General features: G+C 46.4%; 1 protein-coding gene across 1 annotated transcript in view; it reads left to right on the top strand.

Moving 5' to 3' along the window:
- KLHL3 (kelch like family member 3) overlaps positions 1–21,891 on the top strand; it is a 108,490-nt gene extending 86,599 nt beyond the window's left edge. The window contains exons 9-15 of the mRNA XM_081090975.1: positions 5,761–5,878; positions 6,238–6,435; positions 7,899–8,000; positions 11,529–11,657; positions 15,601–15,741; positions 17,936–18,079; positions 21,079–21,891. Coding sequence (XP_080947101.1) covers positions 5,761–5,878; positions 6,238–6,435; positions 7,899–8,000; positions 11,529–11,657; positions 15,601–15,741; positions 17,936–18,079; positions 21,079–21,107 — 861 coding nt within the window. The 3' untranslated portion in view covers positions 21,108–21,891. The remainder of the gene's footprint in view (positions 1–5,760; positions 5,879–6,237; positions 6,436–7,898; positions 8,001–11,528; positions 11,658–15,600; positions 15,742–17,935; positions 18,080–21,078) is intronic.
- Positions 21,892–24,507: the final 2,616 nt, after the last annotated feature.

Genomic DNA, 24,507 nt, shown 5'->3' with positions numbered 1-24,507 from the left:
CCTTTCTCTCTCTCTCTCTCTCTCTCTCTCTCTCTCTCTCTCTCTCTCTCTCTCTGTCTCAAAAAACAAACAAACAAAAAAACACAAAGAAAAAAGAAAAAAAATCAATAAACATCCTCTGGTGAGGATTAAAAAACAAAAAGACACCAAAAAGCCATTTGGGCTGAAAGTGGGTGTGGGCTGTGTTGCTTTCAGTAAGTGGTATCGGAAACAAGGCTGTTGGCATGGTGGGTAGGATGACGTGTCACCTGGGCCTGGCCCCTGGGTTGGCCCTGCTCCTCTTCCATATTGACCCTTTAAATGGACTCAGGCCACACCTGGAAAGCTCACTGAGGTCTTGAAAAAGCCCCGTCATCACCCCTGGAATCAGTGGTGGTGCTCACTCCCCCATTCATAGATCATATGTCCTTTTCTACCATGTATTGGGAGTCTGTTTTTTAGCAATTGCTTTAATAGTAGTGGCAACAGTAATGCTGTTGGTGTTGATGTAATAAAGCCCATACTTAGTATGTGCTATTTAGCAAGCACTGTGCTAAGTACTTAATATCATTTAAGCCTTTTGACACTCACAGGAGAGACATTCTATTATCCTGATATTATAGGTAATGAAAGTGAGACACGGCAAGGGTACGTGCCTTGCCAATGGTCACACAGCTATTTGGCGATGATATTTGACGCCAGGTGTGCCTGACTCCAAAGCCCATTTCCTATCCTCTCTTCCCCAGTCTTGTTCTTTCCCATTGCTGGTTCTCTCCCCCCCTGTCTCTGCACCTTGGCTGTCAGTCCTTGCCTGGAGCACCTGTTGCTCAGGAACCTGCTGGGACAAGTCTTCTGTCTCCACCTCGACATGCTCCTTCGGATGAATTTTTGGTGTTAGCCCTGCGGCCCCACGCACCAGGGTAAGAGAGAGTCTCATTTCCTGCCCTGGCCCGAGGGACCGACTGGCTGGGCCTGCCTTCTGCCCAGCTCACCGGTCATGGAAGAGAGTTTGGACACACACTCTACTCTTGCCTGATGAAAAAAGTGTGCAGAGCCCAGGTTGTTATGCTCATCTTAGTGGAGTGTTTAATGACTATGGGGTTAGGGTTAGGGTCTTGGTCCACAATGCGCTGGAAAGCTCTGCTGTTTACCTACTGCTCCTTTCCCTGTCTGGTCTCTGATACCTAATGGCTCTCAGACACAGCACTGCTGTCATATCATGAGGAGGGACCAACATGCCTTCACTCCCAGAGTCTTACTGGTAAAGTCAGAATCATCTATGTGAAAGGGAGCATTTTATATTTATTTAAAAACCATTGTTATGCTGGGAGTGAAATGTCCTTCTTAAGGAATCAGGTAGTCTTTCCATGGTCTCACTCACTAATCTCCATAAAGTAAATGGCCATTTGACTTTCCAAAATGAGCTTGTTTTCCTTGGGAATTATTCAGTAACCATCCCCCCACGCACAGTTGAATCTGCTCACCCATATTCTGTCAACCAGAACTCTCCATTCACCAAAACTTCTGCAGCCTTCAACACAGTGTCAGCTGAGACCTGGGGCGTGGGGTGGGGTGCCCTGAGAGACGCCCAAGTGCATTGCAGTTCTTGAGCATGATTAAATCATAATTGTTAGCCTGGTTCTTTAGTTTATTGTGATTTCCATATGACCACTGGTATGTCTTAACTCAGGGTTACCTTGAAGGATAAATGTTAAAAGTAGGGATCATTAAATAGGCTGATTTGATTCAGTAATTGCTATTAAAGGCATTACAATTATTTAGTAAATTGGGATTTAGGGGTGTTGGGGAAAGAAACAAACATGTCTATTGAACTCCTTGGGACCGAGTTTTTCTGAAAATGTAAAATGAGGGCTTGCAATTAGAGAATGGTTCAGGGCTCTTCTTGCCCTGCTATCTTGTGGTCTTAAATAACTAGAGTTTTATAGTTTCAGAGATGTAATGCATATAGACCTTGGCGAGTACTCCTTTTTGTCTAATCGGTTGCTAAGATCAGGTATCTATGGAAACAATCATTCATTAATATTCCAGACAGGAATTTTTTTCTTTTTATTGTGCACAATTACATGATGATGAGTGTAGTGTTCCTTGTATGATGGCTTTTTGCAAGAGCTGTCATAGAACCTGGATTTTTTTATACTTAGGAGACAAGCAGAAAGATACTTCTCTCTGCTTTGGGCTACCTCCACATTTTCAGAAATTGATGGCCTAGTCCACAAAACCTCATAATTACTCTTCCCAGTTCATTGCACAAGTTTTGAATATTAAAAGTCTTCTCTCGCCAGTGGTTTTATGAGTTCAAAGGCAAGTTTATTTCGAAAACCTTGTCCTGTATTATTTTTGTCTTTCTACTCATGTTTGATTGGCACATTGAAATTTTTGTATTTCTATAATTCTGTTTCTGTGTACTATGAAAACTCTCAGAGATGGGTGCTGGATTTTCTTCAATATGAATGTATCCCTGGTGGAAGGTGGTTTCTGGGGATGGTCAGCTTTCCTGAAAGCTTTGCCTTTTTAATTTACAGCTTGTATAAAGAATAAAACCTTTCTTCTGATAATTGAGTCAAAAGATGGAAAAAGCTCTCTTTCTCTTTTTATTTTGTTTTTCCTCAGCGTTTCCAAAATTGTAATCTGGTGTCTAATATGTCTTAACCCAAGAAAATGACTTTCTGGCCTGTGTATTTTCCCCCTTTAACTGTGTATTCCTTTCATTAACCTCTTTGAATGTGCTATTTGCTATCCATTCATTCTCTATTCTAAATAAATATTTGAGTTCTCGCTTTGACATAGCACCATAAGGCCCTAGGATTATCTTGGTGACTGAGGTAGATAAATTTCCTGTCCTGGCAGGACTCACTGCTTAGGAGGGGAGAAAGGGTCCTCAGATAGTTGAAGTACAATGATGGTCAGTTTTAATGGAAGAACACAGGGCATGTGTGATCTCAAAGACGAAGAAGTGACATGTACTGAGACCTGGAAGAAGCGTGTGAAAGCAGAGGGATCATAAGGGGGAGGAATGTTTCAAAGAGAGGGAACAGCATATGTGAGGGTGTTGGGTGCCTGAGGTCACTAGGGTGGTGGTGGGGGCGGGAGGAATCTTAATACTGGTCTGATTCTCACTGAGCTCCCCAAATTATATTTCAAAGTAAACCCTTGCAATAATTTGACTTCATTTTAGCTTTACCAACTCAAAACTAGAAGGACAATGCAAGTTCTAGGTATGTTTATGAATGCAGGGCAAGTCATTTGGCCCTGGATGGCTTGGGCATTGTCTGAAGTTTATGGAGAGGCTGTGTCCATTAACACCCCCTTAAACTGTTCATGCATGCCTTTCTAAGAGAATAATTACAGGTGGGAAGCAGTGTAGAATTCAGCTTCCCTCTGAAAAAGGGCTTCTCTTGACACAGAGCATGGGCCCTCTGTGCCTGAGCACAAAGGAAAGTCAAGTGGAGAATGTTTATTTCCAGAAGCAGCTGCAGATCTAAGCCTGAACTGTGTCCTGGGTTCCTTCAGGATGTTCCAGAAGTCAGAACTAAATTCCGAGTTGTTGAACATCGGTCACCCATTTGGCCCCATACAGCTGTGAACTAACTCTGATGACCAGTGATGGCCTACATGGGCAGTGGGTGAGCCTGAATCTGGAAACTTGGGGCAAACAGGCTTGATATTTTGAGCAATGGTTGTCCTCTCCTCATAGTGCAGATAATGTTCACCTGAGGGATGTACTTCTGTGAACTCACACAGATTTTGTGATTACTTCTCTCCCCAAAAATAAATTGTGAAGAAGTAAAGAGCACTACAATAATTCATAATGGCAAAAATTGTCACTGGCACATCACCAGGAAATCCCTGTGGTTTATGGGTTAAAACAATGGTTATCAAAGTATGAATCTTGGAACAGCAGCAGTATCAACCGGGAACTTGTTAGAAATGCAGATTCTCAGTCTCACTCCAGACCTACTGCGTTAGAAACTCTGGGCAGGACCCAGCAATTTGTGTTTCAACAAACCCTCAAGGTGATTCTTCTGATGGACGCTGAAGTTTGAGAACCACTGGAATAAATAAGACAGTCTACAGGCAATGAGAAAATCCTGTGACTTATATTGATTAGTTGCTTGTGACTACCACCCCATTCTCTTGGAGCCCAGCTGGTGTGGGTCAGTGGTTGAACATCGACCCATGAACCAGGAGGTTATTGGTTTGTTAAGATAAGGGTAACTGCCTGCATTGTGGGCTCGGTCCCCAGTGGGGGCGTGCAGGAGGCAGTCAATTGATGTTTCTATCTCTCTTCCTCTTTCTGTAAAATCAACAAAAAATATTTGTTTTTTTAAAAAAAGAAAGTATCTTGTGAGTGAAAGTGATGTCATTATGAGGACAGCCATGAATTTGCACAAATTATTAAAATATTTAACATATTATTAACTTTGATACCTTATTTTTTCTTGTTAATAACACATAACAAAAGTCACAACAAGGATACCACAGTTAACTACTGCAGTTCTATTACTGTGGTCAGAAAAATGGCTTTTATTTATTTATATTATACCTTATACCAGGGGTGGGGAATCTCCGGCCCAGGGGCTGTACAATGCCAGAGAAATAATTTGGTCTGGCCCTGCCAAGGCATTAGGGGTGAGTTAATGAAATGTTTGACCACATATAGCAGGCTAATTTTTAAGTTGATAATTTTGAATGACCTGCAAATGATGTTATAAATATCCGAATGGCCCTTGGCAGAAAAAAGGTTCCCCACCCCTGCCCTACACTAAGAAATATGCTTGAATTGCTCTCCAAGAGACACATATATGTGTATATGACCAGGACAAATATTTCATGCAATAACACCTTTACTATATTTTATGTGCTGTTTATTAAAAGTATGCTTGTTGCAACCCATTAAATTGATCCTATGACCCACTATTGAAACATGACCTGCATTTGGAAAAACATGGATGTGGTGAGCTGTCTTTGCATGGACCCTGTCTCTAGACCAGGAGAGGGATGGTCTGGCCTCACCTCTGTATCAGGTAGACTTGACTTTTAGTCCCCGTTCTGCCACTCTTAGCTGTGTGAGCTTGGACAGTTTAGTTCTCTGAGCTTTACTTTTCTTACCTGTCAATGGAGTTGATAATATCTGCTTCACAGAGTTGTGACAGGGAATGACAACATATTTCATACAATGGCTGGCAGTGGTAGCTACCACCTTACTTTGAAATGGTACTGTTAGCACTGTTTTTAGATCATCATCAGTTACATACATTTTTGTGGTAACCACCTAAAGCAGTGCTTCACAAATATTTTCCATACTCCAATGAATAAGTACTCCCTGTAGTGTATGCATTCAGAAATACTTTAAAAATAATTTTATTTTAAAAATGCATCTGAGTTCTACACTCTATTCTAAAATATACCCAAATTTTGAAACATATTTTAGAATATTTTGTTTTAATATAAAATTTCGTCTCCCTGCCCCAAATCCTTGAGGGTACTGAAACTGCAGAAGATGCCACTGACCACATGTACTGTAAACATAGATAGACCTTACGGTTGTGTTTCTGTGGGAAGATGCTCATTAGACTTTTTTTGAATAGTCATGCCTGTTGGTGATTAGAGGCAGCGTCTTCATATATGTGGCTCTGTAAACTGGCATCTCAGATCACCCATGGACCCTGGGAAGTTAGCAAATGTGGAAGCACCAGGGATTGATCACCCATGAATCTGATGTTGGGGAGACCCAGCTAATGTTCACTTGTCTTTCTGGAGGTCATGATTGTGGTCGGTGGCCAGGCACCCAAGGCGATCCGCAGCGTGGAGTGCTATGATTTCGAGGAGGACCGATGGGACCAGATTGCTGAGCTTCCTTCCAGGAGGTGCAGAGCAGGTGAGCAGCATTGCTGCCGCGTGCGCAGCTGCCTTCGCCGCGTGCCTTTGCTTGGTGCCTGAGTCCTGCTTTGCTCCTTATTTCCCCAAACTTCTGTGCATTTACAGACTCTCTTTCTTTTCCTTCCCACCTGCCCAGTTTCTAGCTATACCTTCTGAGGTCAGTTCTTATGTGTTTAGGGACTTCAGCTAAAATTCAAGTATTTGCTTGAATCAAACAAAATTAAAAAAGCAAATATGAAAAAAATCCAATGAGTCCCATAATGACTTCCAAATATCTAAGGTTGGAGATCACCTTCTGTGGTGAGTTATTCACATGCCTGAGACGATCTCAGTGTGTCTTGGTTTCCTGTGCCTCAGGTGTGGTGTTCATGGCTGGCCACGTGTATGCTGTGGGCGGGTTTAACGGTTCACTGCGTGTGCGGACAGTGGATGTGTATGACGGTGTGAAGGACCAGTGGACGTCCATTGCCAGCATGCAGGAACGCCGGAGCACGCTGGGGGCAGCCGTGCTCAATGACCTGCTCTACGCCGTGGGAGGCTTTGATGGCAGTACTGGTAGGTCCTGGACACAGTCCCCGCCTGTCCCAGCCTAGGACACACCCTCCATATAACCCTGGTTTGCTCAGCCAGTTCTTGGGCCAACCCTTCTGTCCATCCATACTTCCCCAAGAACATACCCGTCCTTCCTCCCAGCTTGGGTGCCAGAACCAGGCTTTCCTACACAAAGAACATGTAACTGCCCACATGCTGTTATTTCTAGGGCTCTAGGAAGGACCCCATAGTCGGAAGAGGGCCCTTTCTCCCTTCCAGTGACTGGGAACCATTCATTCAGAAGATGAGACTTAGAAAGAGAGCGTGCTTACCTCGAAGGCATCTCTCTGTACCTGAACCCTCTGTTGGACAGATGAGGGAGCTAAGGTTCAGCCATAGGAAGAGACCTGGCTCAGGACACAGTCTGAAGCCCCACAGTCTGAATCTTTGCAAGTTATGCCACTGCAGGAACGTCCCCTTGCTCCTGGTTGTTATCTAGCTTCAAAGTTAGAATCAGAAACTATTAGTGGACACGGACTTGGAGAAGTTATCTCATTTCTCCTCATATCTCCAGGTGGAGTCTCTGTAGGCAATACCTCTATTAAAATAAAATGATACCCTTTGGCCCCCAGGGATGTGAAAACAAATATTTTTCACTTCTCTGAATTTTCATGTGTGTCTTTACAAGTTGGTGACCTTTACCAGCCTTCTCTTTGCCTCACTCCTGTAACTCCAGCATCTGTAGTGCCTCTGGGGCTGCCGGCAGTAACAGGACCTGGGAATAAAGAGAACAAATGGGTGCAGGACATTGTGGTGTTTTTTTTTTTTGTTTTGTTTTGTTTTTTTTTTTTAGAATTCTTTTAGGATTTTCTTTTGGTCGTAATTAGAAAAACTGAGTAAATTGTGGCTTAAAAAATGAGAGATTTTGTATTACTCATGAAACAAGAAGTCTAGAGGCTGGCAGTTGCTGACTTGGTCCAGTTGCTCAAAGATATTGGGGCCAAGTTCTGTAAGAGTCTCTTGGCCGTATCCTCATGGTCACAGATGGCCATTACAGTTCCAGCCAATATGTTTGTGTTCCAGGTACAAAAAAGCAGGAGGGCTATTTCAGAAATCCCCATCAGACTTCTGGGTAGGTCACATTGATTCGGTTACCCCTAGTTGCAAGGGAGTTTGGGAAGGCAAGTGTTCAGCTTTTCAGCCTCTAAGGTAGATGAAAAGGGATAGGAGTGTGGGAATAGGTAGGTGTTCAGTGAAGCAGCCTCAGGTGTTCATTCCATAGATTTAACAATTTATGTTTGCAAAGCAGTTCAGTTATAACCCCTGACCTTGCAGATGTGTTTCGGGCAGGTGCCATGGGCTGCAGAGTGCGGCAGAGGTGGTGCTGAGCCATACACCCAGGTCTGCACTCTTTCCCACCTCAGTTTCTCAGCACAGCAAGGTGAGGCTTGGTGCCATAGAAATCTCACAAATCTCTTATCTCCCAGGCCTAGCATCGGTGGAAGCGTACAGCTACAAGACCAACGAGTGGTTCTTCGTGGCCCCAATGAATACACGGCGGAGCAGTGTGGGTGTGGGTGTCGTGGAGGGTAAGGAGCAACAGCGGGTATGGCCCGACCTGGGCCTTCTCCTGGTTCTCTGGCTCTATTCCTTTCACTACTGCTCTGAGTCAGGTACTGGTATCCTAATTGAACAGATGAGGAAAGTGAAACTCAGAAGTGAAGCTACTGGCACAAAAAAATCAGCAAGTGAACTAGGAGGAACCTAGAAGGGAAATGCCTACTTATCACTTTGGCCATTTGTTAATAGCTTTGTTACATGTTGGGAAGGGGAGAAGGGTGGGGGATCCAGAATCAATATGTAGAGGGGATGAGAGTTAACTCTTTAATTAATTTTGTCCTCACGTTGAACATTAACAGAGCCTGAGTGAGGTGGGCACCTCTTCCCAGGTCTGATTAGGCCCTGCAGGGCAGGTTGTTTGTAGAGTCCTGCTCTAGTCAGGAAAGGTGTGTGGGGTGATGTGGGAGGGAGTGGGGAGGTGTGGAGCCTAGTTAGACAGTAAGTTGAAATTTGTAAATGGCTTTCACATCCAATTACTCACCCCCCATCCCAAACCCTTTTAAGGAGAAGGTGAGATTTAGATTTCCTCCATTCTGGCCAACTGAGTCCCAGAGGGGTGATTTGCCTTTTGTGAGTAAATAGCACAGTGAGTCCTTGAACTCAGGTCTAACTTCTAACCCAGAGCTCTTTCCACTGTGCTATTCCTGCAGACCATTAGAAAATGCTAATGGGGGTTTTTACAAATCTATGTGAATTAAAGCCTAGCATATTATTTGGGCTAAAACTTTATACTTTGCAAAACAACACTGGTTTATTAGCTGTGCCAAGGTGGATTGAGCTGTAATACCTGTGCATTCAGATATCTGCATTTTCTCTCTCTCTCACGGGCACACACAAGACCACAGAGCGCTCTGGGGAGAGTGTAATTTGCAGTGAATTAGACATCAATAGAAGGATTCTATTTTCTCACTGCATTTCTCAGTCTGTACAGTATTGTGTAGTTTAAATTTTCATTTTATTCTAAGTCCTGGTCAAGTCATCTTAGCGAGCGGAAGGATTTTATCCTCTGCAAAGATAAATTATTTCTTGCAATCTCATCCTCCTAGTGGAATAGAAATTGATTTGTCTGCCAAGTCTAAGTGCTTTGTCTAGCCACCTTCCCATTTCACCCCTTGTTTCTTAGCCAGGAGTATCAAACAATCAAGTAAGGGTTTAAATAGCATATCCCTGTTAATAGATTCAAGGAGAAACTTTCAGTGGGTATTTTTCAGCTGACACAGGGTTGGACTGGTTGATGGGGATTAGAGAGGAGGTACCTTCATGGTTGTAATTTCAAATACTCCCTTTGACAAAGGCTTTTGTGAGCATGTTCTCTTATGTGGAAGAAGGCTGTCTTGCCGCATACCCTGTGGGCAGTTGTTCACCTTGTCCATCCTGAGTCAGAAGCTCTTTTGGCTGTGAGTCATCCTGGGCAGCAGAGTCCTTAAAGGGAGGATCTATAGTGGATTCGGCTTCACTGTGGCCTTGTCGATGCAGCTCTCCACATGGTCTCCACGTAGCTCCTCCCTCTCATTATCTCCTAACCATGGCTATGCAGGCTGAATGACACCAGAAAAAAAACAAAGAATGGAGATCAGGATCATTTGCTACTGGCTGCTTAGAAGAATTCCTACTTGGGAAGAGGGACAGTGAGGCTCAGAGATTAGGCAGAAGTTCCCAATAGAGTGGAGATCAAGTGTTTTGGAGAAATAGGTTTCTAGGAGATCACTTGGGCCGCTCCTGCCTCTTACCTGGGGTTGCCCTCCAGAGCTCCTTGTCTCCCCCACACCCCAGGTCTTTCTCCTCCCTGAGATTAGGCTTTGACGAGTGGCGGGCAGCTGGGTGAGCAGGTGGTTGTGTCCGAGCCAGCACACACTGAGAAAGTGGCCTGGACCCCAGAGGAGCTGCTGAGTCAGTTTTCTCTTGGGCAGAACTGGGGAGGAGGTGTTCCTTTTTATAGAAGGGCCAGTTGAGAGGACTCTAGGGCAGAAAACAAAACCAGGCTCAAGGATAGAAGAAAAAAACTATTGAACATATTTGAGTCCCTGCAGGGCAGTTGGTGGTAGAATCCTGATACAGCAAGAGTCCTGATGCTAGAAATCATTTTGAGCCTGAGAATCAATCTAACATAAAATAATGGCAGATTTTCACTTACTAGTTGTACTCTTGGTATTTCTCTATTAAGAAAGCACATGTTGACAAAAATATTTTAAGTAACTCTGTTAAGTAGATTTTCATCTGGTGGTGTTTACTTAGTCTATTAGAGGCCCCGTGCACGAAATTCGTGCACTGGAGGGGAGGGAGTGTCCCTCAGCGCAGCCTGCACCCTCTCCAATCTGGGACTGCTGGCTCCCTACCACTTGCCTGCCTGCCTGCCTGATTGCCCCTAACCGCTTCTGCCTGCCTTCCTGATCACCCCCTAACCATTCCCCTGCCAGCCTGATCGATGTCTAACTGCTCCCCTGCCAGCCCGATCACCCCCAACTGCCCTCCGCTGCCGGCCTGGTTGCCCCCAACTGCCCTCTCCTTCCAGCTTGGTCACCCTGAACTGCCCTCCCCTGCTGGCCTGGTCATCCTTATCTGCCCTCCCATGCTGGCCTCATCGCCCACAACTGCCCTCCCCTGCCGGCCATCTTGTGATGACATGGGGGCGGCCATCTTGTGACCACATGGGGCAGCCATCTTATGACCACATGGGGCAGCCATCTTATGTGAGGGCATGATGGTCAATTTGCATATTACCTCTTTATTATATAGGCTAGTTAGTGTTTAAGATCTTTGTTATAACTCCAAGGTCCCCCATAGGTTTGGGGTCTGCAGGTAAGCTAGGATTCCCCATCACACACACACACACACACACACACACTACTTCATTCTAAGACTACATGTTCAGCCCAAAATGTTTCAACCCCTGCTCTGGGAGAAGTCAAATAATTTACTTTTCCCAACCTCAATCTCAACCCAGGCAGAAACGATGTTCTTAGGTAACAGCTTATGATATTTTTATTTTACCAGTAGGTGATTTTGCTTCAGAGCTCAGAGATCACAAGGGAGTGTGCAGACTCATTCTAGCCGTGTCAGCCCAGCATGCACACCAAGCCCTCCATTCATGTGCTCCACCTGTGAGAGTTGTGGACAGAGCACAAACCATGGCTAAGACAGAGTTTGGGTTCTCACCAAAGAATAATTTCCCATATTTGTTCTGTCTGCCTGTAGCTGCGGCCCTCTAGTTTTCCTCTCTCAGTACCTCATTCTGGAGAATACTTAACATGGTTCACCAGTAAGAACATGCTGGGCTCCTGCAGTGCTGGGCCATAGCTTTGAGCTGTGAGGAGCTCAGTATGTATGGGCAGTAGAAGTCTGAGATGTGAATGATGCTTATCCTGGCTGGGGAGTAAGTTGGTCCCACGGAGGAAAGGGGTCCTGAGCTTTGATGCAGGTGAGGGTGGAGTTACAGTCACACGCTGGTTTCATGCCAGCATCCCAAGCCTCATCCTCAGCTATTTTGTTTGTTCCAGGAAAGCTCTATGCTGTTGGGGGTTACGATGGGGCTTCCCGCCAGTGCCTGAGCACCGTGGAGCAGTACAACCCAGCGACCAATGAGTGGACATACGTGGCGGACATGAGCACCCGCCGCAGTGGCGCAGGTACGGGGGGAGCCTCAGGGCGCAGGCTCTGTCTGATCTGCTCACAGGTGGGTCTGGAGACCAGCAACATCCTATCTTTTAACCTCCTTCTTCTTTCCTTTCAGAGTACATAACCCCAGTTAGTCTTTCCCTGGGGATTACTTTGCTAGAAAGTGGATGAGATAATATTCTCTTCATCATCATCCCTTCATCCCTTCCATTTCTGTTGGGATGCCTGTATCTCATGAAAGTAAGGCTTGGTATGTGCCAGGCTCTGTCCTAATGACTTTCTATTACTCAGTTTATTTAATCCTCACCACAGCCCTATGAGGTAGACACAATATCAATTTCACTTAACAGTAAGTCAGCTGGGGACTGAGTAATTTGCTCAAGGTTATATCCTTAGGAACTGGCCGAGTCAGCATTCCCACTCAGACCTATCTTACTTCAAAGTTAAGCTTTTTTGACCTCCAAATGATCAACATCTCATTCTTACAAAGCAGTAGGACAAGCACAGCTATCCCGTCTTCAGTGGAAAAGCTAAAGCTTGCCTGTCTTGAGGGTTGAAAGCCAACCTGTTAGAGTTCATACTTGGAGATAAACTTAGGTGGCCGCAGCTCACGTTCCCTTCTTCACGCCTCCCCCACATGGGAAGAGAAGGACTCCCCACTTTCACTTCCTGTGGGAAGACTAGGAGCTGTGTGGCCCTTCAGGATTTTTCAGGAAGTGGAGCAACATTCCCTTCTTCCTGTTTTGTCTACCTCATCATCTTAGAGGCTCAAAGGAGAGGACCTGAGAGGCCTGGAGCGTGGGCACTCGATTTCTGTCCCAGTTCCTGTGGGGAGTGGGGACTGATGACCAACCTGGGCCTGGCGGGGAGGTGGTGTGACTTCTGGGAAGGGAAGCAACGATGGGGCATTTCCCCCACAATGTTAAGCCTTTCTCTTTTGTGAATTTATGAAGATTGATTTGTGATCTCATTTTAAAGTACTTCCTCAGTGAAGTACTTTAGGATCATAAAATTCAGTATTCCACACCTATGACCACTTCCTCAGCATTCGTTAAAAAGTATGCCATGCTAATATTTTAAAGAATCTTTGGTGTTCACTGGTCAGCAAAGAAAAGCTGTATGATTCCACTCAGGCAGCGCTATGGTTGGCATGCAGTTTTCAGGGAGCTTGTCTCTGCTGACCCCCACGGGCTGGCACTTCCTGAACATGCAGCAACGGTGCAAGTCAGGAGGCTGGGCTGGGCCTGCCCGGTCTGCTCCGGCTGCTGTGGGCCTCGGGCAGGTCCTTTCCCTCTGGCCTCCGGTTCCTGACATGTGAAATGAGTGGGTTGTAGTGGATGTTCCCTTGGGGCCAATTCAGTTCACCAGTCCCATGGTTCTTATGCCTTACAGAGTTCTTCTAGTGATTTTGGTTTATAGAGTCCTGATAGAGTCTTCTTTGTTCTTCCTAAAAATCCTCAAAGTGATTTGAGGGTGAGAGCAAGTGTTTAAGCCCAAGGAAGTAGGGACAGCTCAGCAGGGGTGAGCAGCACCCACTGAAACATGTGGAGCTGTGAGCACAGACCTGCCTTAGGATTTCGGGCTCAGCTGCGGACAGAGCTGCCTTGGAGGCCACACGGCTCTGTCTGCCAGGCTGCTCAGGGCTGCTGCTGAGTGGTGATCACTCGGGCCGCTCCTGCCTCTCACCTGGTTGGGAGCCCTGGATGGTTACAGCGCTGCTGCCCGTGTTCTGGGAAAGCAGTGACCTTGATTTAGGCACTGGTCTCAGCTCTGGAGTTGGGAGCCCACCATGCGGTTGTGGGTAGTCTTTGGTGGCTGAGGACCCGGAGGCCCTGCCCTCTGGTTGCCCGAGGCCCTTTGTGGTGCCAGGAGCTCCTGTGGCTGTAGGTTCAGGAAGCCTCTGCCTGACTGTTCCAGAGGCGGTGGCAAAAGGGCAGTGTGCCCTGAGCCTGGAAGGTGCCTGCCTCCTCAGGCAAGGGCAACGCCAGCAGATGGCTGTGGGGAAAAGGCCATTTTTGGTCCCGGCGTGTGTCAGTTCCTGCTGTGTGTGGAGGGGAAGGTGTGGAACACTGAATTTTATGATCCTAAGCCAGTTTCACCCATTTTCATCTCACTACACACAAACTAATTACTAAAATTCTGCGGCACACCAAAAAATTTATTTTTTGCTGATCAGCAAAAAATAGGTATAATTTTGATTCATTCACACGAAATGGCTATTGTTGTGTTTTTTATTTGACAGTCTAAGGGGAAAGAGGTCAGTACCCCGACTATAGTCAAATAATGCCTGTTTTAAAATTACTGCGGCACACCAGTTGAAAATCCCTGTACTAAGCCCGTTAGATAGTCATTGCTGATATAACACTACCATCTGCTGTCGGTTTAGGGCAACTGCAAGGAGCCACTAGACAACCAGCATAATTGCTGAAGGAGATTTTATGTATTTTGTCATTCAAACAATATTTGTTAAGAGCCTACCTTCAGGCACAGGGAAACGTGGTAAGTCCTGGGTCTGTGGGTTTAAAACCTGGCTGCACCTCCCCAACACGTGAGATACTTTTTCTGATTCCCGCCCAGGTCTCTGGGAGTGAAGCCCTGTAGTCCGCTGGTTCAGCTGCAGCGTGCCCGGAGGAGTCCGTGGAGCAGTAGACCACTGGTCTAGTCCAGCCCCCTAACAACGGGATGTGAGAGGCTTGGCCAGGACCCGGTGTCCCAGCCACCAGGTGGTTCTTCCTAGGGTACTGTGCCACCCTCCTCCCCTCTGGCTTTGATTTTCTTGACTTGTATTAAAGGATTTTTGTTTTATATTGTTAATCCTCACCTGAGGATTTTCCCCCATTGTTTTTTAGAGAGAGTGGAAGGAGGAGAGACAGAAACATCAATGTGAGAGAGACACATGGATTGGTTGCCTCTCCACGTGCCCACATGCCCACATGCCCACATGCCCACGTGCCCAGACCAGGGCCGGGGGTTAAGTCTGCAACCAAGTTCAGCCCTGACCAGAACTGAACCCAGGACCATTCGGTCTGCAGGCCACTGCTCTAGCCACTGAGCCAAACTGGCCAGGGCTATATTAAACATTTTTTAAGGGTTATACTAAAACTTGTGAATGATGCAATTCTAGCACTCAGCTGAGGCCTATCAACACTGAGTGATTTGATGCCCTTCCCTGCCATCTAGAGGAGAACGGGGGTGGGAGGAGTGGAGAAGGGCTTCTGCTTCCAGACTAGCTGGGAGGTTGCAATAATGACCTCAGCACACCCACTGTGTGGCTGGGTTCCTCTTTAACTCTTTCTGTCCAACGGCTGATAAAGGGCTGAGTAATAAAAGTAATACAGCAGTGAAGGAAAACTAGGCGAAAGGAGAAGAAAAACGATTTTACCACTCAGAAATAACTCCTTTTAATGCTGTGTTCTTTCAGTGCAGGGGTCCTCAAACTTTTTAAATAGGGGGTCAGTTCACTGTCCCTCAGACCATTGGAGGGCCAGACTATAGTTTAAAAAAAAAAACTATGAGCAAATTCCTATGCACACTGCACATATCTTAAAACAAAACAAAACGGGAACAAATACAATATTAGTATTTGCATGTGGTCCGTGGGCCGTAGTTTGAGGACCCCTGTTTCAGTGCCTCTCCCCTTTTTTGTATATAAACCCCCACTTATTTACACTTACATACACATATTATGTATATGCACATATAAAATATGTTTTTGTTTTTTTAAGTAGAAATGGGGTCATATTTGCTTTTTATTTTGATGTGTAAAGGCTGACAATCATATGAGGCGGCAGGTTATCATATTTGTTTTCCAGATGAGGACACTGAGGTACAAGGGAACAAACCAGCACTCCCGTGTCACCCTGCTGGTGGCAGCTGCTGGGACTGGACGCCAGGCCTCCTGGTTTCTGGTCACTACAGCCAGCCTGAGGCGGGACACTGTGTTCTGCCTTTCAGGGGTTGGGGTTCTCAGCGGACAGCTGTATGCCACAGGTGGGCACGATGGGCCCTTGGTGAGGAAGAGCGTTGAGGTTTATGATCCTGGAACAAACACCTGGAAGCAGGTGGCAGACATGAACATGTGCCGACGCAATGCAGGTAATGTGACTGCTCTCTCTGTCTCCCTCGGGTTGTGGTCTTTTTCTCCCTGCAAACCCTGGCCCTAAAGACTCCCAGGCTGGGGCTGAGCTGTCTCATGAACAGGGAGTGTGCATTTGCTGGTGGGCTCTGGGTGAGGGGAGGGAGAGCTTGGAATCCCAAAAGCTAGCCACAGGGTCCCCACTGAGATGCACTGAGAGGGAAGGGTGATGACTTTCAGTGCACAGAGATGGACATAGAACAGCCCTCTGGTTGCCATCGATGCTTTGAGGACATGACCGGACAATGGCACTTGGTTTTATCTTTTCTTTGCCAGGACCTGGCTCTGAGAACCTCCATCTTCCCGCCTGAAACCAGTCTGCTTCCTTTCAGGGGAACCTGTGAAGGGATTTATGATTCATTCTCCAATAGAGCCACTTCCCTTACTCCCTTCTTTGTATTTCCTGTCTTTCCTTGCCTACCCTTTTCCTTTCTTACAGAAATGATTTTCCTTAGAGCAGCGGTTCTCAACCTGTGGGTCGCGACCCCTTTGGTGGTTGAATAACCCTTTCACAGGGGTCGCCTAAGACCATCCTGCATATCAGTTATTTACATTATGATTCATAACAGTAGCAACATTACAGTTATGAAGTAGCAACGAAAATAATTTTATGGTTGGGTCACAACATGAGGAACTGTATTTAAAGGGCCAGAAGGTTGAGAACCACTGCCTTAGAGTGTTTAGGTTTTTCTTCCTGGAGCTCAAGACCCCTATTAAACTGTTTTATTTTAGAACTTTGCCCTTTGGGCCATGTCCTGTGTAGGTGATTCTACTTTAAGCCTCCTTACTCTCTAAAAGGTTGGCTTAGCCCAGCTTCCCAGGTTAGAAAGACAAACAGGTGACTTCCAGGCAGGTTTATTTCCTTTAACTCAAATGACCTGTTTGTTAAACCCATTTGTAGCTGACTTGTTGAAACTGTAAACAGAGAGCTTATTAATTTGCTCATTGTCTAAGCCTGCTGTGATATAACTTGTCCTTTAAGCCACCTGGCTGAGGAATTACAGAATCCGCAAGACAGCTAGTCTATCTGCAGTCTGAGAATTAAATTTAGATGTAAATGTGTATATGTACACACATTCACATATAGATATTTCTGTTTTTTATAACAGAAATCAAATCACTCTGTAATAGTGTTTGATAACCTGCCTGTTTAATTCACTTTACAATCTTTCATGAATATCTTATAAATATATTTATGATATTATTTAAATGCCCATATCACAATTTAACTAATTTACTATGGGACATTTTAGAGTATTTCCACCCTTTCTATAAGTAATGCTTTGGTTATTATAAATTGTCCTTCTAGTTAATCAATGCATACATCTAAAATTACTTTTTAGAATAAAAGTCCAGAAATGCACTTTTGAGTCAGAGGGGGCACATGTGCTTTCGACACCACCTGGGAAGAAGGTGCAGTATTTGAGAGGATCTTTACCAATACTGATAGTTACTACTTTTTGAGCATCATCAGCCTCTTTTTCTAATTTTAAAAAATGCACAGTATATTAGACTATGGTCTTTTAAAGACTTGATGAGCAAGAATTATATTTTTCTACGTTGAGTTCCCGCTCATGACACCCTGCCCCCAGACCAGCTCCCTCTGAGAGGAGGGTGAGTGAAGTGCCACATCCCGGGGGCAGTGTGTGGACTTAGACCCCAGGAATGTGAAGGGGTCAGAGACACCACCATTAGCTGCACACGGTATGAATATAATAGGGTTGATCAGGGGAAAGCTTTCAAGCAGAGTGGAAGCAGGGTGCGTGAAATCCCCTGAGCTGTCTCATCCTGCAGCTCAGGCTGGGCATGAGTTGTGCGTGCACCGGTGGCCAGCACTCCGGTGGATGGGCCTGTCCCCTACTGCTCTACCTACTTATAGAGTCGGGAACAGGGAGCGATTGCAAGGCCCTGTAGTATGAAAGCTCCCTGGTCAGAGAAGTGACCTGTCAGAAAGGGGGCGGCAGAGCCAGTGGCTGTTTTCAGTATGTGCTTTTATTGAACAAGCTTAGACCTGTGGAGCCAGCTCTCTTTTTTGCTCCCATGAAGCGGAGAAGAAGAGCCTCCAAGGCAATCCAGATTTATTGGCCGCTTGTCCATGTCGAGTCCTTGGTGCTCCTGCTGTCATATTTCCCGTGGCTTCTGTTTGATGCCCAGGGGTCTGTGCAGTGAATGGGCTCCTGTATGTGGTTGGAGGGGATGATGGATCCTGCAACCTGGCTTCGGTGGAGTACTACAATCCTGCCACTGACAAATGGACGCTGCTGCCAACCAACATGAGCACGGGGCGGAGCTACGCAGGTCAGTGCGCCCCACCCCACCCCACCCCATGGTGGTACAGGGGGGCGGGGGGTAAGCTTGCTGACTTGGAACTGAGAGCCTCCTCCAGGCATGGCCACTCCTTCATTCTGTACTCATTACAGATACTCAGAATTAGCACTTGTTTCCCCAGCAAACCTGAACGTATCCTCGGAAGTCTTTTCTTTTTCTTTCTTTCTTTTTTCCCTCCTTTGTATCTGTAACCAAACTTGCCCCTGGGCCCAGCAGAGGCGATCATGGCCCCTGAGTCAGTGTTTCTATGGCAGCCTCCTGGACCAGTACCTGCCATGAGTGGGCAGGCACTGAATTTCACACGGCTGCGCAGAAATCTTTACATAACGCTCCAGGGAGCCTCTTCCAATTGATCTGTCATTATAAGAGGCATTGGAATTTTATTGCCATTCCTGGTTTGTTTTGTGCTGGTCTAGGTGGAATAAGATGAAGTTCTTGCTTTCCAGAAATTGGAAGTTAAGATCTGCCTACACAAAACAGGACATACAAGATGATGCACACATAAATTCTAAGTGGAATGCACTATACAGGCTTTAGGACACGGCAGGTGAGAGCTGGCAGAGTCAGGGAATACCTGCTGAGGAGATGGGGCTGATTAAACGTTGAGGGCAGGTCACAGTCACTCGGGAAGCTGCCCTTTGCTGTGCCTCCTCCCTGTGCCCCCGGGCAGTGTGTTAGTACAGTGTAGATGTTTTCAACAGCCAACAGCCCTCTGGTCAAATGGGACTGTTTTCTTCCATGTTATGACACTGAGGTTCAAGGGTTGGGTCTGATGAAACTAAGACTTAGAGAGTTTGAGTAACCTGCTCAAGACCACTCAGCTAAAAAATGGCAAAGTCAGAATTCAAACCAGGTCTGACTCTCAAACCATGCCCTTGGTACGACCCCAGCTCCGAGTTGGGGGAGAAAAGCATTCCACACAAGAGACTGGGGGAAGGAATACGGGAGGCTTATTCCTGGGGAGTGTGTGGGATGGGTTTGGTGCAGGGGCAGGATCAGAGCTGGTGTTGCTGAAGTCAGGGGTCAATAGGGAGACAAGCAAACATATTTCCATCATGTAGCCCCGCGCCTTGTATCTGGTTCTTCAGAAACTGGAATAATTAGAGTTGACGTGCTTATTGAGCACATACAATGTGCCAGGCATAATCCTAAGTATTTGAAGACCCTTATCTCATTTAGTCCACATAAGGACGACGCTGACGGTATTCCCATCCCCTTTCTGTGTTAGAAAGGTCAGTCACTCCTCCTTGTTTGGATTTCAGGGCAAAGGAAGATTGGGCCTTGCAGGCTCACCTCCCACATTCTGTCAACACAGGGCTTCAATTGCAGTGAACTTATTTTACTTTCACCCGCTCATTTAGGATTTTTCTCTACTCAATATAAGAGATGTTAGAGGTATTTTTGTCCTAGAGTGATTCTGTTCTCAAGGTTAATTATTAAAACCAGGACTGTCATTTTCTTCCTGAAGTCGTCGTGGGACAGGCAGGGCATTCTCTAGTAGGAGGCAGTGGGGCCAGCGAGGGACACTCCTTGGCTCCATGCATGCCTGAACCAGAGGCGAAGGCTCAGGTGTGATGCTTAGAATGACCTTGCCCTGGGACTCTGGGCAAGGTAATCCATCTGACTGAACCTCTGTTTCCTCATTTGTAAAATGAGAATGAAATTATACCACGCCTCTTAGGGCTGTTGTAAGAATGAAATGCGGTTATAGTTAGAAAGTGCTTAGCACATGGAAACCACTCAGAAAATTATTGTGATTATATTAGAAGCCAAATATTCCAAAAAGGTAATGGTGATTCTCTTTGTATGAAGGGACTGAAGTTCTTTTACTTTGTATTCATCTTTACTTTCCAAATTATCAATAATGGGAATATTTTACTTTTATAATAAAAAGAGAAAGTTTATATTAAAAAAACAATACAGGAACCTGCTTTTTTTTTTTTTTTTTTAAAAAAAAGCTACCTTATTTATGGGAAGCCTGAGATGCAGTGAGATGTCCTCAAGGTCAGGCAGCACATCAGGTCTGAGGACTCTGGTTCTGATACAGCTAAGCTTTTATGTCTGTACCTTTGTCTAGAAGTGACCATGAAATGGATTTCTTAGCGGAATCTCACTACTGGGGTATACTGGGGTTTCTTTTAGCAATGCTCTCTTAATTTCACCTTCAACCAGGAGGTTTTATAGTCATGGGAATATATTAAAATAAGACTCCAGGTACCATCATTCTAGACCCTACATGTAAGGGTTTTATTCAGTTGCAGGTACCAGAAAAGTTCACAGTTACCTGTTCAAGTATGAAAGGATTGTGTTTGTCTCGGGCAGAAAGAATTTAAGGGCAGGTCTGGAGGCTCAGACTGTGAGTGAAGAGGCTTTACTCTTTTCTGTCCCACCAGCTTCATCAGTAGCTTCTGCTGCCCCTTGGGCCTTGCCTGAGCACTCCAGGCAGGACAAGGGGCGAAGCCAAGGTTGTAGCACTGGCAGACTTGCATCACAATCGTGTTGGCCAGGACTGGGTCACATGGCCCTTCCAGCTGAGAGAGTCTGGGAAGCTGGGCTCCGAACTTGCTGGCCTCTGTATGGAGGTCAGAAACTAGGGGGGATGTTGACGGAATCAACCTCCTTAGTATCTGCTATGTGGCTTCATCCATTGCAGAGGGGTGCAGGGTCATACATGGATTTACAAAGTTGGCTGTTGAGTGTGGTTCAACTTGGCTAAAACTGCACCACATACAGACATGTCTGGTTTATTCGAGGATAGAACTTAGCACTGGGGGGTGGAGGGTTCAGTTAGATGACACTGAATCATATTGGAATGGAGTCTAAAGAGGTCAAGAGGCTACAGTGTAGCTTGACCCGGTGGCAGAGGTAGGATTGCAATTTAGTTTTCCCTTGCTGCGGCTTAGGATGTCTTATATTCATGGACTCTTTGGAGAGACTGAGTTGATAACGTTCTCCCCCTTTTGTCTTAGGTGTTGCTGTGATTCACAAGCCCTTGTGACCCCCACCTCCCACTTCCAGGACGTGGGGTGAGGGAGGGGTGCTGCCTGGGACTCAAAAGAGAAGGGGTCATGATGGCTGGATCCCACTTGGCTGGATCCCACTCGCTGGGAGAGTCTGCAGTGGAGTGAGAACCGCCCTCCTCTGACTTGGCAGAGTGGAGTCTGGAGTGAAGACTGGGCCCCACCTCATGCACCTCTGAGAGTGTTTGGCCTCTACCCCGAGCAGTGGGTTCTGGTAGCTTTGGGCTACAGGGAGAACGTGTGTCTGAGAATGTGGATGTATGTGTGTGTGTGTCAGAGAGAGTGTTGTGTATATGTGTGTTTAGAACATGATATCTCACTAAGTTTGGGGTGGAGTGTGACAGTCTACTGGATTTCTGAACTACTGATCCTTCCGCTGTGCTAAAAATCAAATTACAGACACTCTCTTCCTGTGGGCACCTGAGACTACTGCCGCCTCTGTGTCCTGGAGGGCAGGGTTGCCAAGAAATGACTGGCAGGAGAGGCAGTGCTCTGGCCATGCCCACATGCTGGCCTTGACTCTGGCACTGTCGGCAGAAGAGATGAGCATTCTCGAAGCTGCTCTGTGACCTCTCTGTGCTAGAACTAGGAGCACGCGGGTGCCCTGCCCCTCAGCTGGCTCTTCCTTGGTCTCTCCTACAGGAAGCACACAAGAGCTGCTCAGTCTTTGGACCACTGGTTTTTGATGTCATGAATTCCAGGTTTGGGAAGTTTGTGTCTCTTCAGCTGGCTCTTCAGAGAAGCCCCAAGTAACACACTAGGAAAAAATATACGAAAAACAAAAACCAAAGTGGGAAGGCTTCAGTCCCTGCCCACAAAGGTCTCAGAGAGAATCCTACTTCTGGATTTTTCCAGGATATGCAAGTCCCCATTATATTTATTATCCAGAAGTAATTATTCCCAACATCCTTTTTACCATCGAAAGTGTTCTGATATGGAGGATAAGTAAAAGGTCACCCTACCTCCAACCCGCAGCCTGGTTTGTCCTGCACCGGATGGGGTCGCATGTGCTTCAGACGGTCATGGATGGAAGGAGTGTACCACCTGGGCTGCTCGTTGGCACTTCGTGATGGTGGTCAAGTCTGTCTCAGGTCCTTGTCTTCCTTCCCTTGTGCTCTGTACCCTCTCTCCAGCCCTCAGAACACTCCCCTCCTCCTTGCTTCCCCTGTGGGGAAGGAGATGGTAGGCTCCGGATGTGTGATCTCTCTCAGAGGGACCTACATTTTAAGAGAGGAGCTAAAGAGAATTTTGCTAGTCCACAGGTAAAAGTTATTAAAGACAGAACTTCAAGAATCTGCAGGGAGGTATTTGAGGGGGCACATAGTCATTTGCATGAAAAATAACCTTAAAGCTGTGCTGCTCCTAAATTAGCAAGTTGCTTATGTTGGGATTTCTGGCATAAGGAGGGGAGGTCTTGTGTCTGGGGTTTAACCTTCCATGATGTTAGGGTCCGCCCAGAGGGAGCCGCGGGGCTTATGAGCCTGATACTGGACTTTTGATACATCTGGGCTCCTTCCAAGCAGATGTTGTAGGAGACCAGCATTCCCTCCACCTCATGCTCACAATTGGAAACGCAGGATCTTCCCCGCTAGTTGGCCACTTTGTGTATTTACAGGATATTGTGCACTAAACACTGAACTCTCTTGAAGATGAAACTTCTGATGTTGAGCAGATGTCATTTCAATGAGACATTTGGAGAGGACCAAGGCACCCAGAATTTATTGGGAAGAGGCCAGAAATACCAGATTTGGTGGGGCTGGGAGAAATGCCTCCAGGGGAGTTGGGGCACACTTTGAGTTGGTGCTCGGCTCTCACTGGCAGGGAGGCACGGAGACATGGAGACACGGAGACATGGAGACGGCTAGTTCTAGAGCTCTGCCTGGCTCTGGGTTGGAAGCTGATGGAATGAGCTTTTTGTTCCAAATGTTCTTCCTCCCTCTCTGAGGAAGGTTTGGGACTTAGTTGTGTGTGTGTGTGTGTGTGTGTGTGTGGTGGGGATGAGGGTGAGGTTGGGTCTGATGTGTGCTGTTCCCACAGCTGGTTTGAGATCCCCTCCCCTCCCCTACACGTAGCAGCTGGACTTCCACTCTGTGTGGGAGAGGCTGCTGTTTGCGTGTCATCTTCCCAGAGGGTCCCTTCCCTGAAAGCTAGCCATGTTTCCTGCTTTTGGGCTTTTGCTATTGGTTCCCCCTCCCTCCTCCCTTCCAAGGAAGCACTGCCCCTACTGGTGGTGCCGCTGAGGCCATGTTCATTTTCTCCTCGTGCCCTTTCTCCTGGGGACTGGGACACTGGTGTGTCATCACTAAAAAGCCAAACTGCTCTAACTGCCCACAGATGCCATAAAAACTAGATGCCTCTTTGTCACCAGGTACTATTCTCTCTCCATTGTGGACACAGCAGACTTATTTCAAGTCTGTGCTGATCATGTGGTAGATGAACCCCCGGCCCCCGTTCAGGTGGCCACAACTACTTGTGAATGCAGCCTTGCCAGTGGTTTGTCTGAAATCCGATCACAGTCATGAAATGGAATTGCGGCCCAAGGTTACAAGCAGCTTAGACGCCACTTGGATACTGATTTGGACTACATAGAAGTCAGACTGAATTCCAAAGTAATTTCTCATATGTACCCAATGGCATCCCTCCATCTAAAAGTTGCAGTATTATGCAAATGAAAGTGACCTCATCTTCTCTATGCAATAAGAATACTTCATTTTGTTTCATGGCACACCAGTTGCAACATCCCTTAAGATGCTTTTTGAGCTGTCTTACTTTTGATATCTGTTGTGTGATGTTCGTATATTCCTGAGCCAGATCCTTTAAGAGACTGCCTTTTTATAAAATCGAAGCTATAGCATTCAGGCAAAAATTTAATGTAGGTATTTTTATAAGATAATTTTTCAGGATATTTGACTTGCTTTTTGTTGTCCATGATAATGAAATGTTATGTTCTGTCCGTCATTCCCTATGTTTAAGAAACATAGTCCATGCCTTTAGCTATCTTCCCTTCGTTTCTCATGTTCCCAAAACGGATTTTCAGTGGCTCCAGGTAGAAAACACAATCACCACCGGTGTTTCTTGAAACCCTTGGGACTCAAGTTAAGCCTCCTCAGCACTCAGCCATCTGCGTCTGCTCTTTTGGAGTTTGCTTCCTGCAGTGGTGAGGCTGGTGGGCTCTCCCTGCCTGGCACAGCCTGGTCACTGTGGCGTGGGGAAGCCCCAGCAAAAGGCCTGCCCCCCAGCACCTGCTCCCAGGAGTGTCCTAGGTCCAGTAGACCCATCCTCATTCTCTTCCATCTCCTTGTTCTTCTGGAGCTTCCAGCAGCGTAAGGCCCTTGCTGCTGGGTGATGCCCCTTGGGAAGCCTGTTGCCTGTGAACTT

The sequence above is a fragment of the Myotis nattereri genome (assembly GCF_964212035.1).
Source record: "Myotis nattereri genome assembly, chromosome: 5".
NCBI lineage: Eukaryota > Metazoa > Chordata > Mammalia > Chiroptera > Vespertilionidae > Myotis > Myotis nattereri.
The sequence above is the reverse complement of the archived record's forward strand: the minus strand, read 5'-3'. Positions and strand labels throughout refer to the sequence as shown.